The sequence below is a fragment of the Patella vulgata genome, chromosome 9 (genome assembly GCF_932274485.2).
Source record: "Patella vulgata chromosome 9, xgPatVulg1.2, whole genome shotgun sequence".
Taxonomy (NCBI): domain Eukaryota; kingdom Metazoa; phylum Mollusca; class Gastropoda; family Patellidae; genus Patella; species Patella vulgata.
In genome coordinates this window covers 37,478,707-37,497,724 of record NC_065887.2, presented here as the reverse complement: position 1 = coordinate 37,497,724, position 19,018 = coordinate 37,478,707, and the positions used below count along the sequence as shown (strand labels likewise).

The 19,018-nt window shown below is 36.1% G+C and overlaps 1 protein-coding gene across 2 annotated transcripts in view; it reads left to right on the top strand.

Annotated features, from left to right (window-relative positions):
* The first annotated feature begins 1,990 nt into the window (after positions 1-1,990).
* LOC126807869 (mitogen-activated protein kinase kinase kinase 2) overlaps positions 1,991-19,018 on the top strand; it is a 43,465-nt gene continuing 26,437 nt past the window's right edge. For both annotated transcript variants that reach the window (XM_050532730.1, XM_050532729.1), the window contains exons 1-2: positions 1,991-2,035; positions 13,801-13,923. In XM_050532730.1, coding sequence (XP_050388687.1) covers positions 13,899-13,923 — 25 coding nt within the window. In that variant the 5' untranslated portion in view covers positions 1,991-2,035; positions 13,801-13,898. The remainder of the gene's footprint in view (positions 2,036-13,800; positions 13,924-19,018) is intronic.

Here is a 19,018-nt window from a genome sequence, read left to right as displayed (position 1 = left end):
GACAATGACCCAGGACAGAGGTCTTTAAATGCAATATCCTCACAAGATCGTTATGAGTAATACCCTTACAACCGTTTTGGGGGAATGTCATTAGTAACGAAGATCTTTATAAGTAATGTCCTTAGAACTGCCCACCAAATATTAGCACAGTGGAATCCCTTGCGAAAAATTAATCTCTAATGGAATCCCATGCAAACTAATATATTGTGTATAATAAATCTCTAATAGAAATATCAATTAAAAAATGGTACATTTCCGTTCAGTATTTACAAATATATGCTGATTTGAAATTGCATCGATGTATTCTTCCCTCTATGTAATAAGCCCACTGCACTACCAATTTGCTGCCCGCGAATAATTATTAATGGGCCTATTTTAAATAAACTATCTATCGTAGGCATTTTGATGTTGTTTTCTTAATTGAATTTTGAATAATTAATCTGAGCTTACATTAGCGTGGATCAAGCAGTGAGATTATGTGGGGTTTAACGTCCTACTTTTGGGCACCAACCGAGCTAATGAGAAGGACAACAACACCATGCTGCGTCGGGTCAGTAATAGGGCCTTAAAGCCCATTTAATTTCATTTCATCATTTAAATGAAAAAGAATAGATACGATATGAAGAAAAAAAATATCAGTCATCTAAATGATAATGATGTTTGTTTGATGTTTGATTTCCAATTGCATTTCGTTGGGACAAAAACTCCAAGTTCGGGTCTTTTATTTGTTTCTTTGATTTTGTAATGGAAGGACTAAACGGCGACATCCTACTATTAAAAGGCCGTATGAATGATCAATCAGTAGCGGCTAAGCGAATATTTATTGCTTATCTGTATATCGAGGGATATGGGCCATGTGTGTCTTCCCGCTTCCACGGAAGTTATATCACCGACACTGGCTTTGAACCAACAGATAAAGGGGGGTAACTCCTGTATTACTCTCGTGGGGATATAATAGCTTTATGGTATAATTATAATAATACCACGTAATGCGCATCAAGAGTTTGTGACGTTTGGGTGGTCCTTGCGTTTGACACCCGCGCTCCACCGTCTGTAATACAATATATAATTAAACTATTACACAAAAATGTGTCAGGCGTCATGAATGTGATCCCGACATTGCCGCTTGGCCTTAGCCGCCCGGTCTATGAACCGCTTCCCTGGCCTCTCTACTGAGGTACACATTCCAACGATGTATGCTTTTATTTATATTTCCATAGTTTAATATAGGCTCAAGCGTCGTCTCTGAAAGATGATTTTATTTCTTTCGTAAAAAAAAGAAAAAAAAGTTGACAACAGAATGAAATAAAATACTTACGGTAGAAATGACACTCCTTTAAAGCAACAATAGGAAATGAAAGTTATCTGTCGCACCTGTAAGTCACCAGTAAATTTACCCCAGACAAAAAAATCATAACCGTGGAATACAAATTACAATTTCAGTCCATTTTTTTATGAATTAAATACCACACTCTACACGTGGTTTTTTTCTGTCCGGCTTTACTTCTTTAAACGTCAAGATCCGGCGTAGTAAAAGCGCTCAGAAAATAAACTCAAATCCCTTCCTTTGGCCGCAAATAGAGGATACATACATAGTGCCCTACCAAAGCTTTTGATAAAAGAATAAAAAATAAATAAAGAAATACCATTTGTATGTCCAGTTCTATTTCTACTACTTTATTTTTTATTATTTTATTGAGTGAATCAGCGGATTATATTTCTTTCAGATTTCCAGATAATTGAACATTCTGGAAAAAACGTACAAATTTGTTTTTGAGCCTCAAAATCTTTCCTTGAATAAATTTAAAACTAAATCTAGATATGTAAATTTAAACTGGCATTAATACTTCAATAGGACTCAGAGATATAAAAAAAAATATTAGAAAGGGAATTCTAAATATGACCTATATTTTACCAGAGAAACATTATTAAAAACGCGGGAAATAGCACGTTCAGTCAGATTAACCAATGAAATGAATATGAAGTGTAATATGACGTCACCGTAATGGCAGCCACAGGATATATGAGGAGTTCGGTAAGTTTTATTTTGAGTTTATTTGGGGCCTCTCGGCTAATTATCGATGTCTAATTAATGGTTCCGGGTTGTTAGTGACCATTCTGAATTACAAATGACTCGGTTTTGTTGTTGAAGTTACTGTGGAGCGAGTAAATTATCCCCGAATAGTGGAAGTTCACTTCGGACGGGGCAAGTGCACGACTTGACATCCATCAACGAACGACATACTTTTTTTCGCTCGTGACGTTTACAGCACTTTTATTTTTGTCAAAACACACGAATGGCTGTACTATACAAATTTAAACCATGTGGATATAGTTTGGTTTATTTTTAGCTGTAAGATGTGTTTCAATATTTAATAACACACTTCTAATAACGAGCAAAATACAACACATTCCTGGGCCTCGGGGAAGTAAGGGTTGCGTGCAAATTTGGAATTTCACAACTTTATTTTTAAAAAGAAAACTTGATCCTTCTAGTTATGCAATCGATGTCAAAGTAAAGAAAAACGGAAAAGACTTATGTTTTAATTTTTTTAGTAATAGTAAGCTTATTAATATTATTTTAAAGGGCAGTACCGGTAGTAGTAGGGTACCGACACTGGCGACAGTAACGGTAGCCTACACTGTGCGAGCAGTTGACAATTTATGTAATACTCTTAATAAATGCAAATGTCAGTGCTTGACACTTCCTTTAGATGAAATAATAGGAACAAATTTTTATTCATGTCAAACTCAAATTGTGGTTATTGATGATTAATTGGCCATGTATCTACTAAGTTAATGACCAATACATAAGCTTATGAATATGTAGATCAAAATGTATAAATGCGGGTGAGTGATTTTAAAACAGAAACTAAATCACATTGCACCGGTTATAATTTTGTGAACTAAAATGGTTAATTTCATTTGATAGACTCCTGGTCAGCAGGTCAATTTTCTTCCTCTATATTGAAAAAGCTACATTCATTTTCTGTGTGTATATATACTCTTCAAAAAAAGTAGGGGATATTTGATTTTGGGGGCATAATACTAAAATATGCAAATGACTACGAAAAAAGTCACTATAGAACCTAACAGAAGAAACATTTCCAGTTACATGTGACGCCCAAACGCACCAATAGCTACCGCATGGAATGCAGGTGATGCTTGGGATCATCATGGGGGTCCAACCCAAGATTTGCACGACTATGACTTTGAATGTTACAGTCATTGTGGCATTGAATTCCAGGGTGGAAACATCAGTTTAATTGTTTTAGTGACCAGAAAACAAATTTTGATATGCGTCGGCTTACCCAAAATGAAAGGTTACGTGCCCTTGGCATGCTACAGATCGGCACAACACAGGCGGTTGTGGCGCGGACGATGAATGTTTCTCAGTCTGTCATAAGCAGGCTATGGTCCAGATACCGTGATACACAATCTGTACAGGACAGATCCCTTGTTTGAGAGATCATCACATTCAGGCAAGACGTCGTTGGTGTAGGGATCGTCAACACTGGGATAATCGACGCTGGAGCAATGTGATGTTTTCAGATGAGTCAAGGTTCACTGTTGATTTTTTGGACAGACGTAGGAGGGTGTGGCGTCGTCGAAACGAGCGCTTCCAAGACGTTAACGTCATCAGACATGATCGATTTGGGGGTGGTTCTGTTATGGTGTGGGGAGGCATCACTGTTGCTGGAAGAACGGCTTTACATGTTGTTGCAGGGCGTGTTACAGGCCAGTACTACCGGGACAACATCTTGGCAGTCCATGTTGTGCCGTTCGCACGACGTCATGGCCGCCGTTTCATCTTCCAGGATGACAACGCAAGATGTCACAGGGCCAGGATCGTTACAGGTTACCTCCAACAACAGAACATCACCACATTACCTTGGCCAGCACTGAGTCCCGACCTCTCCCCCATCGAGCATGTCTGGGACATGCTTGGACAGAGGTTACGTCAACGTCAACAACGTCCTGCCAATGTCCAAGAACTTGCTGCTGCGTTGCAACAGGAATGGGACAATCTGGACCAAAATGACCTTAGACGTCTCATTAGGAGTATGCCACGTCGGATCAATGCTTGTTTGGCAAACAGAGGAGGATTTACCCGTTACTGACTTGGTTGTGATGCTGTGGTAACTTTGCTGTTTGACCCCGGGTATCATTTTACCCTTATAATGGTCAGTCTGTGCCTTACTTAGTCTAACGATCATTTGGAATAAATCGATGAATGTGAACTTCATTTCATTTTGTCATTTGTTTCTTCGTCAGTTTCATTAGGTGACTTTGATAACACTTAAAAATCAAATATCCCCTACTTTTTTTGAATAGTATATGTAGCCTACATGATGTAACCAGTGTAATTATTTAACACCTAACAGATAGCCCGCACCCATGCCATTTCCCATCCGTTGTTGTTTTTCGTGTTTAATGTCTGCTTTCACCGAGGGAGGTATCGCCTGGAGTAGGCTACCCGGTGTAAACCCACAGAGTTGAGAAGGTGCCCCTATCTGCAAGCTTCGTACGCTCATACTAGTAATACCTGAGATCGAAACCAGAGGTGACCGGTCTTCTGCTGGTTGAAGCACGACCCTCTAGACCACTAGGTCATCCCACATCACACGCATCCCCCTCCCTTTTTTCTCATCAGCCTTACTCAACTATTTATGGGCCTCACCCACAGTTTATCCTATTTGTTACCTGAAAAAATAACTGATCATCAGTTTTATGGATTGAATCGTAAATCATTTTCAGAAGTTTAAGCCTAAATTTTTCTTTAAAAAATAAAACAGACAAGTTTATCACAGTCATGCATGACAACCAAAATCTTTACCGGGGTATGGGAAATAAATATATGTAAAAAATATATTTTGTTAAGTTTTAATTTCACTGCCATCAAAAACACAGACCATGCCATTCAGTCTGGGGCCATTACAAATATTTTGGAGTTTTAATTTCTTTCATGGCTTCTACATGTACCACAAAATTAGATCCTGTGCTACAATCAAGATTATAACTTTGTTTGAAACTCTGAGTCATTTGCGATGGTATTATTTTACATGACTGACAGTGTTGTAATAAACGCTTTATTATATTACAGTGGTGCATTTCACTACATCAGTTGTATTATGGGGTGTTGAATTTCAAGTTTTAAACTGAGTTGATCTCTGTGTGTGTCTATTTCAAACTTTCTAAACACTTATTACATTTACTGTTATTTGATTCAGTTGTCAGAACCCCCCCCCCCAAAAAAAAAAACCCTCCGCTGGAGGCACTGGTCATAACAGTAAAATACTAATCTTTTGTTCTGGATAGGTTAGATATTTGATTGATTGTGTGCCTTCACAATAAATGATTATTGTTTCAAATAGCAACTATGAATAATAAGACGTAATTAGGTCAAACTCTTAGATTGTTGGATCATTTTGACCTTTAGTGTCAGTGAGATATTAATTCAGTAATGTTCAGTGTATTTCCTGGAAGTCCATATTCTTTACAATGTCAAGGTCTTGCAATGTCAACAATTGTCTGATGCCATAACTGATTGAACAACCAACATGGATTGGTAAGGAGCTATAATTCGATTACGGATGTCTTTTCTTTGAACTTCAGGATCAGTTTTGAAGGTGTTGACATTGCTTTTCACCCAAATATTCGCTAAATATTCATTACCATTATTACATGTACCAAATGATTAAATATTTCAATGGCTTTTTTGAGATCTTGTTTTATTCTCTACTTGCCTGACTGGCATTGAATTTGACGGTTGGAGAACTTGCCTCTCAGCCTATTTACAGTACAGACTATAAAACCGAAATTTAATCTTAAACATCAATAAATAAATTCAAAATTATAGTCATCATAAAAACTAATAATTAACAGTGATATAAACATACATTATGCAAGAGGTAAATCTGCCTATTGTAGGTCTTTCTTTAGGCCTGAAATGTTATATAAACTATTAATTAGACATTTATTAACAAAACAAGAACATAATCAACTCTCAATGGTATCGGATACTAGAGATTTTAACTAGATTAAAACGGTTCGCCATTTAAAAATTTAATTTGAAAATGGGAAAGCGAGGCTAAGTCTCGATTATACCAGTGCCCTGGTTACCACAATACACACGTCTTGTCAAAACGACAAACAGTGATAACGTGGCTCAGAATGAAGTATTATTTGAATGAAATTTTCAATATTTTCATTTTACATTATCTATTTATGAACTATTATTAGTATTATAGCAAGAATGGCCAGCTCTTTGTCTTTCTTACATAATGTATCTTTAAAATATTGGGAAAGGTATCCTGCTCAAAATTTTGTAAATTAACGCTGTGGTTTCAGCATTGAATTTATAAACAAACAGCTGCCCCTCACCTCATACGTTTCTGTCCTTCACTTATATAAAATTATGCGGGAACCATAAAAAGCTCCTGCCAATTTCAAAAATAAGAGAACAGCTCCCGTAAATTCTACATTTTCTTGAATTAAGGAGAGCCAAAATGTATATGCTTTAGTCTTGTTTAATATTTGGTGAATATGTTTGGTGAAAATGGTAGCGTCAGAATTATCAACATGGAAACTGATAGCTCAAATGTATGCAGTCTAAAAATAAACAAAAACAGAAAGTAGTTTATTAATCTCACTATTTAGGAGAGGGATTTAGCTAATTTGCAGGTGTCTTTAATGACTCCTGCAAAGGAAAATCAAGGTGCGTCGAGAGGAGCAGAGGCGAAAGTGCACCTTTTAAAACGTGAAGGACTGATTTTTAAATGGTTTTGATTAGCAAATAATGTTGAAATTGACCAACTATGTGGCTATGTCATAAAATAAATATGGACTGTAAAACCTTGTTATAGAAAGCAATGGATTAGTGAAAGACCATAAGCTTACATGTAGAAAATTTGTTATATGTTTCAAGCACTGATAAAATGTCTGGAACTAATGACTAGTACCTGACATATTGAAATTACAATCTAGTTGGACATATTTGGCATGGCTTAATCTATTTGTTAAGGCCAGCTCAATTTTTGTCACGGTCGATGAGATGTAAATGAGGTTTGAGCACGTGATTGTTGGCTAGATTGTAGGTTAAAATTTAGGGTAAGCATTGGGGCTTGGTCAAGGTTAGGGTTAGTGTTGGGATTAGCACAAGCTCTGTTTATACATGTATCTCATGACCTATGACGAAAAAAATTGAGCTGGCCCTATCATTTAGCACTAACCGGATTTAGTATTATGATAAACTATATGCACATTTATGTCACTCATGTACCTGTTGGAATACTAGCCTGAAGTGCCATTAAATTAAATTGTTGACATATTTTGTGCATTCCATTGAGTAGATTAAGGTGAAGGTTATGAATAAAAGCTATTATTTGTTGATAGATCACTACGGTAACCAGTAGATTGACATGACAGGTTTATCAGACTGTGGCAGTAGTGTGTTCATTGTGTTCCCTTAGTATATAGGTCACACAAACCTTTAAAAATAAAAAGCTTGTTTCATTTTTGGTGGCCAATATGCCTGTAAGCATGAGATCACTTTATGGCAGGTTTTGTATAAGTAAGAATTCCTCAGATATGGCCAGTATTGAGCGATATCGTTATATGTATTTAGGGGGATCACGGTGGCTAAGTTGGTAAGACGCTGGCTCGCTAGCCTGGAGGTTGGGTACATGTATTTGATCCCTACATTGGCCGAGAAAGTTCATCTAGATTTTCCAGCATGGTTCCGGGTTCCCCCTTGTCAGTGATGCAGGACGGGGAGTGCCTGACAAGGAGGAAAGCTGTCTAGTCATTCGAAAGGTACGGAAAACCGAGGTCCTGTGTACACATTGGCGTACACGTAAAAGATCCCTTGACAGTTGGAATTTGATATAAGAGTAGGCTGTAGTGCTGATTTATATGTATTTAGTCCCTCTGTCCCCCCCACACACACACACACCCCCTCCCCCACACCCCCTATGGCGTCTTTAGTCATTTAGGTGTTCTACGGACAGACTGAAATTCTTTTAGAATCTTAGAACAGAATTTATCCTATAATAATCATTATGACGTAGTGACTTCTTACATAGTGCACATTTCATCAAAGTTAATGCCTATTTAGATCTCCATGGACCACTTATCACAAGACAGCACAGTTAATGTTACAGTACATGTAGTTTGCGTACATAACAAGCTTTGAAATTTGACAGACTGAAATTCTTTTAGAATCTTAGAACAGAATTTATCCTATAATAATCATTATGACGTAGTGACTTCTTACATAGTGCACATTTCATCAAAGTTAATGCCTATTTAGATCTCCATGGACCACTTATCACAAGACAGCACAGTTAATGTTACAGTACATGTAGTTTGCGTACATAACAAGCTTTGAAATTTGAAAATAGGTATTTTGGAGCTCCACCTTTCTGCAGTAGCGGATTATCAGTGAGGCTGATAAGGCTGCAGCCTCAGGCCCAAAGATTTTGTAAAAAAAATTTTTAAGACTTGTCTGATACGATTAAAAACGCATAGATAATGAATGTAAGGGGGGGTGGGGTTTAGGCCCAACGGGAATCAACATAGGCCCTCACCCGAAATTAATTAGGCCTACGCCATTTTAAATAGGCCCTATTGTTTGCAGATCTGTTCATATTTTTTAAACGTAGGCCTACAATGTACGTTAAATCCTTGTAAGTTTTCGGTTATGTCTTGCTTATTATATTGTATCCACGTGACGTCATTTATGGGCATATAAAGTTACATTACTAATATCAAACGACTTTGGCTTAAGACAAAATATCTAGCAAAAGATCTTGCGCTAGTTTCGATGTAAACACCCCATCATGAGGAAATATTATCCTTGAAAATATAGGGGTGATGATTTTCCGTTTCAGAAAATAGCAAATTCCGTTTTAAGTTTTTTTAATTCCGTTATTTTCCGTTTCAGAGCTGACCATATTCCGTTTTTTCGAGATAAAATGTTATTTTATGAATAAATGAATAAAACATCTTAAAATGCCTTTTATTACAAAACGGATCATTTTAAACCAATGATAACAAATGTTGAATTGTGAATGACTTGTAATGTTCAATGACTAGTTATTCTTTAAACCTGTTTCCCGAATTAAATAACAGAAAATTACATCTTGTGAGCTTGTTTCATCTTTTTAGCAGACGAAGCCATTTTTCTCAGCTGCTAGTTGTAGTCGCGATTTATCCAGACATCTTCGTAGTTACTACTGTACGGCAGTAAAATAAGAAGTAAATGAAACGATTTTTACTTTTATGAAGTGACAGAAGTTTTTTTTAAGACATATATACATTACAATGTTTAATTCAAGTTCAACTACAGAGTAATTGTATACAGGGATACATGAAAGACAGGTTTTCGTTTCGATTAAAATTATGATTCCTATATGATGAAATGAAAGTAGCTAAATACTAAAATAGACAGTAACAAAACCATGCGATATCATTCAATATTTCCGATTTTTATGAATAAAAAGATGAAATACTTGGATAACTGCAAAATTGTTTTGAGTTTGTGTTTAGTATCAGCAAATATCGGCTTTTCCGTCTTTTTCCGTGTGAGATTTCAAATTCCGTTTTGAGTGGACAATTCCGCGATTTCCGCGTTTTTTCCGCGATCACGGAAAATCATCACCCCTAAAAATAGGTGTATGTACAGTTGGTTTCCGGTGACGTTTCTGCTGTCAAAGCATTTTGTACGACAAATTTCAATAGTTATAACTAATATTTTAATAATATCATAACCTCAGTAACGAATCCCGTTTTTAATATTAGCAACTACCTTGGCTCTAACTTTAAAAACTAAATACATGTAGGCCCTTCAGTAACTGCCGCCTCAGGCCTTGGTGGAGCTTAATCCGCCACTGTCTTTCTGTACATATATATACTATTCAAAAAAAGTAGGGGATATTTGATTTTTAAGTGTTATTAAAGTCACCTAATGAAACTGACGAAGAAACAAATGACAAAATGAAATGAAGTTCACATTCATCGATTTATTCCAAATGATCGTTAGACTAAGTAAGGCACAGACTGACCATTATAAGGGTAAAATGATACCCGGGGTCAAACAGCAAAGTTACCACAGCATCACAACCAAGTCAGTAACGGGTAAATCCTCCTCTGTTTGCCAAACAAGCATTGATCCGACGTGGCATACTCCTAATGAGACGTCTTCGGTCATTTTGGTCCAGATTGTCCCATTCCTGTTGCAACGCAGCAGCAAGTTCTTGGACATTGGCAGGACGTTGTTGACGTTGACGTAACCTCTGTCCAAGCATGTCCCAGACATGCTCGATGGGGGAGAGGTGGGGACTCAGTGCTGGCCAAGGTAATGTGGTGATGTTCTGTTGTTGGAGGTAACCTGTAACTATCCTGGCCCTGTGACATCTTGCGTTGTCATCCTGGAAGATGAAACGGCGGCCATGACGTCGTGCGAACCTTGACTCATCTGAAAACATCACATTGCTCCAGCGTCGATTATCCCAGTGTTGACGATCCCTACATCAACGACGTCTTGCCTGAATGTGATGATCTCTCAAACAAGGGATCACGCGAGGACGTCGGGCGCGAAGGTGACCCCTATGCAGTCGATTCCGAATCGTCTGGCCACTCACTCTCACACCAGTGTCTGTTTGAAGACGAGCGCTGATCTGATTTGCTGTGATGACACGATTTCTCAAGGCCAAGGTACGGATAAATCGATCCTGGGCTTGAGTTGTCGCCCTTGGTCGACCTGAGCGTGGTCTGTCCTGTACAGATTGTGTATCACGGTATCTGGACCATAGCCTGCTTATGACAGACTGAGAAACATTCATCGTCCGCGCCACAACCGCCTGTGTTGTGCCGATCTGTAGCATGCCAAGGGCACGTAACCTTTCATTTTGGGTAAGCCGACGCATATCAAAATTTGTTTTCTGGTCACTAAAACAATTAAACTGATGTTTCCACCCTGGAATTCAATGCCACAATGACAGTAACATTCAAAGTCAGAGTCGTGCAAATCTTGGGTTGGACCCCCATGATGATCCCAAGCATCACCTGCATTCCATGCGGTAGCTATTGGTGCGTTTGGGCGTCACATGTAATTGGGAATGTTTCTTCTGTTAGGTTCTATAGTGACTTTTTTCGTAGTCATTTGCATATTTTAGTATTATGCCCCCAAAATCAAATATCCCCTACTTTTTTTGAATAGTATATTATTATCTGGTCTGAATGTCAAGACATGTGCAAGAACTGTAGATTTTCCTTTAACTACTGACATTGATTTTAACAAGGATGGTTGTAATTTAATATTTGTACCAATTGTCCATTTCATTTTTTATGCATAACCAATCCTACGGAGATAGGGATCTCCTCACCACAAGACAAACCATTTCCTGTTCACAAGTAGCTGTTGATGTCATACACTTACACTTATTCTTATCTGTAAAAATTATTTAATAAAAATATGGGCTACTTCAATGTCTGTAGTCATCTGTACCTAGTGGCATACTAGTAAGGTGCGAAGAGGGTGCTATATGTAGAGGGGTATGTGATTTTTTGGAGGCTACCTCGTTGACATAGAATAAATTGACCCAGACTTTACTCTAAGAAATTGCCAGGAAAGCTATGAATCGCTCTACGAAGTGTTCAGTTGTACCAATTATGTGACTGTTGTCTCCCTATTTTTATGCCAAATTCTGATTGTGAGCGACAATCAAGAAGTTGAATTCTATTTTGTGCACAAGATGTAGGCTAATGACTTATGATGCTCATCTGTAAACAATTTAGTATGTTAACTAAAAACATTATGACCTGTCTGTTGTGATTGGCGTACATGTCAGCAAGAGTATTGCTTTATACAAGGTTGTGACATAATTTTGTCATAAATGACGTCTTTTGTTATAAATTGTCTCAAATATACTTATACCATAACGTCCGAATATTGACATGACATGATAATAAAGTGGAAACGAAAGTAACTGGTAATTAAAAAGGATTCTACATGTACATGAAATTTTGTCACAGGTGTACAATACGAGTGAAAATCATGTTTTTTGGAAATTGTCATGACGTAATGGAGACAGTATATGACGTACATGAATTTAAATTTAATGTTTTAAACGGGTGGGGGGGGTACTATAGTGTGCTTAGTGAATATGGCGGCAGCGTTCTAACCAGACTGCCCTGGATCTATCCATGTGTTGGCCGAGAAACTGCCTTGGGATTGTCTAGTCGGGTTTCTCCTTATGTAGAATGTGCACAACAGAGGGCCTCACTAGAAAAAAAGAGTAAGATTATTCGTTAGGATGGGAGGAAAAACAAGGTCCACCCAAATAGTCATTGGTCTATCATAACACTGTCTATATGCCTGTCATCAATAGCCCACTTGGTGCAGTAAAATAGTTAAATCTCATTTTATTTGATATTTTATATAAAAGTTATGTTGACTTGATGTAAATAATCTGGTGATCCATGTTGAGATGTGTGTAGGAGGTTTGTTAGTTTAGAAAGTACGAGTGGTCAAGGACAGTTGTAGTTTATTGTTTAGAAAGTATATATACAAACAATAGAGGATAGGTAAAAATAGATCCACAGGATTACCTAAGAAAGAGGATTAAACTTGTAGATTACCTTATGATAATCTGTCTAATTCACTGATCTATTATATAACAGTGGAATTTATAGCTGTAAAAATAGGGGGAAACACCCCAGTGGCTTTAGTACAAGTTAAACATTGTGTGTTAGCGAACATTGACTTGGATTAAGTGCAGATTATCTCTGTGAAGGAGTAATCAACATACATGTATACTGGGTTCTGGTAGACCTACAATAATTCATGCCAATGAGAACATGCATGCAGGTAAATTTAATTTAAATCTGTATGTTGATGGACTTCTATAAAACTGTTTTAAGGAACATATATTAAATGAAACAGTTATTTATTTGTCAACTCAATGTGTGCATTTATATGTTGTGTGTACTTTGGCTCAAAGTATTCTTTACAGTTTGAATCTCGAGGTCCGTATTAGTCACTCTGTAATGCATTTTACCTGTGTTTCCATACAGGGCTTTCAAAGTGTGGAAACAAAATGATGAACAGACTAATTTTCATGATGTTTCAAAACTTGCACTGAAGAAAGAGTGTAAATTGTGGGCAAACTATAGAAATGAAATGAAATGGGGTTTAACGTCCTACTGTTCTGCTCCTATACTGGGCTAATGAAGACAGGCACACGCCATACAGTGTGCTATGAGGGAAATTTTGCCCGGGCAGCGGCACTATCGCCTGACGCTTATAATATATATCGAATTCCAACTGCCAGGGGATCTTTTACGTACTTTCCAATATATACACGGGACCTCAGTTTTTCGTCTCATCCGAAGGACTAGACAGCTGTCCTTGTCAGCTGGCAAACTATAGGATTGTGCATCTGTTATCAAAATACTGAACCGTATTATATCATTTGTTTGATAATTCATTTTGTCTGATTAAGATCGCCAATGTTGGGGTTTATCAAAGTTTTTTGTGAAAATTTGTTGCATGTAATGTCAAGTCGTAGCACCCCTAATATATGGGTATTCTGATATGAGGTCCCTACCGTCCCTGGTGATCTATAAAAATGTCTTAAGAGGTTTGCAAGTGGACAAAGGTAGAAAACCAATGTACACGATAAATAGAATTCTAAATGCATCTTAAAGTAAATGTTTGTAAAATTAAATGATTTTTGGGCAGTTCTTTATATTTGTAAGACTGTCATTTCGTTAACCTATAATTATACTTTATTTCAGGTATGTGAGTGTTATGGCTAAAGTGGATTATAATAAGTTCTGTAATTATCCATGTCACCTTACTGGTGTATGTGGACCACAGTTTTATTATTATTATTATGGATAAACCTATTACAAATAAAGGTAAGTCTCTTACTTATGTCAAATGATAACATTGAGGGGGTGGGCCATATCGTCTTGTTAAGCCGGCTTCGATAAAATGTCATTTTAAGACGGGTTATAGAAATGAAATGAAATGGGGTTTAACGTCCTTCTGTTCTGCTCCGACTGGGCTAATGAAGACAGGCATACGTCATACATTGTGCTATGAGGGTAATTTTGCCTGGACAGTGGCATTACGGCCTAATCATTAATTTTATGTTGAATTCCAACTGCCGAGAGATCTTTTAGGTGCATGCCAATGTATACATGGGACCTTGGTTTATCGTTTCATCCGAATTACTAGACAGCTGTCCTTGCCAGACGCCAGGTTATAGGTGTTCCAAACATTGACAATTACCCTACATGAATATTGTGGAAATTTCTAGGCAAACAGACATTTATTTGCTACAGCTATCACATGTATGAAATCACCTGAATCCGTAGCTAGTGTTATATTTCTCAATGAGCATTACTGTACTTGTAACTTAACGCTAGCTTTTGTTGTATACACAGTAACATTTCCAGACTGGTTACCTTTGGCCCATAGTGCAGATTAGGGGCACCAGGCAAGGAACAGTGTCTAGTCCTTCAGATGAAATGGAAAACTGAGGTGCTCTGTACAAATAAAAAACCCCTGACATTTGGAATTTGAGGGAGATGACATTACAGGTGGAAGCGCCGCTACAAATGTATGTCTCAGCAAAATTTCCTTCATAGAACACTGCATGTGTATGCTCATCTGCATCAGCCTGGTTGGTGCAGAAAAGAAGGAAGTCATTAAAACCCCCATTTTATTTAATGGTTGCAAATTAAAAGATTATATTTTGACTGTTGTCTTAAGGGAGTGACGTCAGTGTGCTGAAGACTTCTAGATTTTGTGAATTAATGAGGTCCATGGTCCTTTAATGTAGACTAATAATATCAACAAAGATGGAATCTGATGATAAATATTTTATAAGTTGAGAAGAAAAGAAATCGTGACTTGTGTGTAATATAATTTACTACGTAGAATGAAACCCTGAGTGGAGAGAGATATTTTCCAAATAAATCCATCAGGTTGTTCAGTGATATGTGAAATGGCTGGCCATTTTTGTAAGGATAAATGTTGACTAATAACTGTATGGTTGATATTATGGTTCGATGACTTGATGAATCGCTTGGATGAACTGATATAGGCTTGATACATATGGAATAAATGTACCTAGTTGAACTGTTTATATCCTTGCTGGCAACATCATTATAGAGTTTTTTTGATGTATGAAAATAGATTTATCATTTGAGAACTGAGAGATATTAAAAATTTCAAAATGATTCAACAAAAGATCTGTAGTATAATATAAAGATAGGTTGTGAATTTACATTTTTTCAAACATTTAGGTCAGAAAATATTTTTAACTTATGGGAACTAAACATCTTCAATTTAGGTCAACAGAAAGTATTGTTTTTGAATTGGGTTGATCTGTGGATTAGTTTATTACAGAACAAAATGATTGATTGATGTCAATTTCATGTAGTTTATGGAGCAAAATCAGTGTAGTCAATTTTTGTACCGTACTGATTTTAGTTCCATCAACAGTGAAACATAAAATCAGGAAAATGTTGCATTGAATCAGGAAGCCATAATTACTTTACTGTACTGTGAAACCACATGTAGGCACAAGGGGTAAAAATCAACAACATTTTCAAACTTTAAAAGTTTTGAATATTAACACCATACTAACAGATTTTATATAATGTTTTTTTTTCATTTCACATTAATGTCAAATTTCAGACTAATGAAATTAGTACTAAATCGGTCTGCTCTGCTGCCCTAAAAAGCAAATTTCAAGGCTACATGTACATGTACATATAATACGGTACATACAACATGTAAATATACATGTGTAACTGTGATATATTGTTAGGTGACAGTGTGGTATATTGTTCTATTTATAGTAACATGTCAATATACCAGTGTTGTATGTAGTGTTTATACTTGATATCAGTTGCTGTATTTACACTCTATTCTCAACATACACTCTACAGTAATAGCTTTGTTAGGTTATGCTCCTTATTTTGTCCTCAAACCCGGATCCTCTTTAGATTGGGATTCCATGAAAGTATGCTTTTAAGATTTTTAACAAGGAAGCCAAGGCTATATATATGAAAGTAAAAATAAAGTAGATATTAGAAATTGATTTAAATTGTAGTTTGGTATCTTATTCAGCTTAAATAAAGGCAGACACAACAAGTTAAGTCAATAGATACTTTAAATATCCACAAGTTAAATGTCCATAGTATACTTTAAATATCCATATACATGCACATTATTATTATTATTACAACATATTTATAGTGCACCCTACATGTTCAGGGGCACTTTACAAAGTGACAATATAATCATAAATAAACAACAAGATTATGGACATGTTAACGATTGTATACAGAGTCAGTTAAAAGCCTGATTAAATAAATGTGTTTTAAGTTGTTTTTTTAAAAGAATATAGAGATGTACAATATCTTAAACTAAATGGTACATTATTCCATAAAACAGGTGCTTGATAACTAAAAGAGTGCTGACCATAAGAGACTAGTTGAACAGTTTTGGGCTTTAAAAGTAGTTTATGTGATGTACTTAAGTTAAATGTTGTGGGATTTGAATGATGATGTATGGCCTTAACCTTACATGTATCCTTAACTTTGGGTTTGAAAATTACATCTGCATTATGTAAGAGCTAAATCTGCATATTACAGGTCTTTCTTTTGGCTTCAACTGTTATATGAATTAATATTTAGACATTTATTCACATGACAAGCCAATAATCAAGTTTCTAGTGTTTAGACCATTGGGTGGCTGAGATTTAAATGGATTTGAACTTTGAACATCCGTGAGATGTAAAAATTTAAAAATAAAATGGATAATCAAGACTTAACCTCAGTTGTCGAGTAATGTTGCTATGACCTCGGTTTTTCGTCCCATCTAAACAGCTAGACAGCAGTCCATGTCAGGCCCTCCATCCTGCATCACTGACAAGGGAAACTACGCCGGAAAAGGCTATAATAATAAACAATCTGCGCTGCATCTTCAAACAGTCATGACTTTGCCCAGAATAAAATAATTTTCAAGAAAGAACATTTATCATTATCCATTTTTTAACTGATGTAGCAAGAACAACCAGTTCTTTATCTTATTCTTCTTTACTCTTCTTACTCTGATGAGTATTAAAATATTCCAAACATGCATGATGTGTATTAAAATATTTCAGACATGCTGCAACATGCATAATGGATAAGTATATATTTCAAACATGTATGCTATGTGTATTAAAATATTTCAAACATGTGAGTAAATTTAGGTAAATTATCAATAGCAAGGGAATAGGCTGGTTATAGTGTATTTTATATTATGTGTTTAAATTTTGTCAACTCAGCTGTTACTTTACCTCAGTAAACAGTATGTTAGTTGATTAATATTGATTTGGAAATTTATATTCAATAATTATTTAAATTATAAAGCTTTTTAGCCATCTGTGTTATCTAAGTGCTAATCATAATATCAACATCTTGAAAACTACATAATTTATTTGAAGGGACATTATGGCAAAGAAAAAAAACCCTTGTCAAGAAAATAACAGTAAATAATTTAGAATGATACCATGTGAAAGTACCTTACATTTGTAGATATACCTAATTATTAAAAATTTAAATACATTTATTTGATGAGTTATTCATATAAACTCCTTAAAAACCCCTAAGAATTTTGTAGAGCTTGTAAATTTAAACTTAATGCTTGTCTATACACCAGTAATGGCTGGACAGATTTGTCTCAAATTGTGCAAAGAGCTTATGCTAATATACCTCTTGTAGCATTTCTTAGATTTATATACTCAAAGTATATAATATGTGTTCATCAGAAGTTTATGTTTTTTATACGTCCACATGGAAATTTCCGTTACATCTATAGCTATGGCCCTTGTCTCACTTTGTTGAACCCTGTGAACACTCTTGACGACAAAGGTTATTGTACGATAAGTATATCAGTATGAAATTTATATACATCATTTAGATTAGTGAAACAAAGAAGCCAATTGAATTTCAGCAATTTCCAATAATTTCTTCCCGGGTAAGGGCCTTATTTTACTTTGTTGAAAAATGTGAACACGCGAACGACAAGTCATTATCTGATTAGTACCACATAAAAAGGCTGTTGAATTTCAACATTCTATGTATAGGCTATTTTCCTAGAGTTAAGGCCCTTGTTTTAGTTTGTAGCATCTTGTGAACCCTAAAAGGACAAAAATTATCTGATCTGTGTATGATTATGAAAGTGTCTTGTAAATGCCCCCCATTACCTACAAAAGATTAAATATGCGACAACCCTTGTCGACTGATCGGACGATTTTACTGCTGTGGGCGTATGTTTCCTTGTCTGGCAACCTAACTTTCTTATGATGAATGTACTGCATGGTGTCCGCAAATAGACTAAAAGTTGACATCCTTAAAATTTCCATTCAATATTATTAATTTTATTAAGGTATCTATACATGAACACATTAAAATCTCTTTATTCTGTAATCAGTGAACCTTGTGAAAAATCAGCAGGATTTAGTCCATATTTCTAATAATATGTAATTGGATACAAACATCTATTATTCACTGGCTGTTTATTATTGAAATAAAAAGTCTGATTTAATTAATGTAGGTTGTTTACACTGGGTGATATGTCAAATGTCAATAGACTAGAATCACTTATCTGTACTTGCCTATCAATAAATATGATAATAATAATATTGTTTAAATGTGGTTGAATATTGTTGTTAACCCTGTCTCTCTGTTGTTATATAGCAAACCAGAGTGGCTTAGTGAGCAGGGTGCAATCTCACTGTTGGCTGAGAAAGTTCCCTGGGACTTTCCAACATAATTTCCCTTATTCAGTAGTGCAGGATGAAGGGCCTGGCAAAGGCAATGTCTTATCATTCCGATGGTATGAGTTCTGTTTATACACAAAAGAACCGTGATTCAAACTAAGAGTAGGCCGTAGTGCCACTGTCCTGCCAAAATTTCCCTCATAGTCATAGCACACTGCATGGTGTATGCC